At 32.3% G+C, this 684-nt stretch overlaps 1 protein-coding gene across 1 annotated transcript in view; it reads right to left on the reverse strand.

Annotated features, from left to right (window-relative positions):
* LOC109129103 overlaps window positions 1–684 on the reverse strand; it is a 4,428-nt gene that overhangs the window by 3,353 nt on the left and 391 nt on the right. Inside the window, exons 2-4 of the mRNA XM_019236730.1 lie at window positions 625–673; window positions 266–385; window positions 33–182 (exon numbers count right to left, since the gene is read on the reverse strand). Of these exons, the coding sequence (XP_019092275.1) occupies window positions 33–182; window positions 266–385; window positions 625–673 (319 nt within the window). The remainder of the gene's footprint in view (window positions 1–32; window positions 183–265; window positions 386–624; window positions 674–684) is intronic.

A 684-nucleotide genomic window follows, 5' to 3' on the forward strand; every position in this document is an offset into this window, starting at 1 on the left:
AGCCTCATCAAAAAGGTTTAGGAAATCATAACGACATTTAGCCTCTTTATGTTTATCTTCAATGGTTTGTGTAATCGGCTCTGAATCAGAGTCAGACTCAATAGCATCAGATGGGTCATGAGGTTCATCTTCTTGACTACTACAATCAAAGACTTGTTGTTCATATTCAGCTTCTGAATCATCTGTTATACAACATTAATTAGATATATATAATGAATTCAATAACTATTGAGTGAAAATTAGTAGAGACAATCCTGTACTATACCACTTTCAAAATCCTCAAGTTCCGAGTTCTCTTCTTGATCAGATGTGTTGTCTAAATCTCTGAATTTACTGATAGTATTGTTATCCTCAGAAGGATAAGTTGAAGAAACACATACTTTGCCTGCTTTTAAAAATAGGGGTTAGTAAAATAAACTCTTTTTCAAGATTTTGAGTAGAATAGATTACTATAATCACCCTAAATAATTTGTAAAAAAATTGTTTACCGAATCTAGTTTGTTGTTTTTTACTGATGTCGTGGCTTGGATCTATGATACTTGGTAGCAACGAATGAGTTGTATTTTGAGTATAGACATCCAAGGTAACTCCTTTATTCATCTTGCCTGCTTGATTAGTATTTACAGAATCTCTGCTTGAGTGTCAATGATTTCAGAGAAATTTGATCCATTTCCTGTATATATA

This window comes from Camelina sativa, chromosome 15, assembly GCF_000633955.1.
Source record: "Camelina sativa cultivar DH55 chromosome 15, Cs, whole genome shotgun sequence".
NCBI lineage: Eukaryota > Viridiplantae > Streptophyta > Magnoliopsida > Brassicales > Brassicaceae > Camelina > Camelina sativa.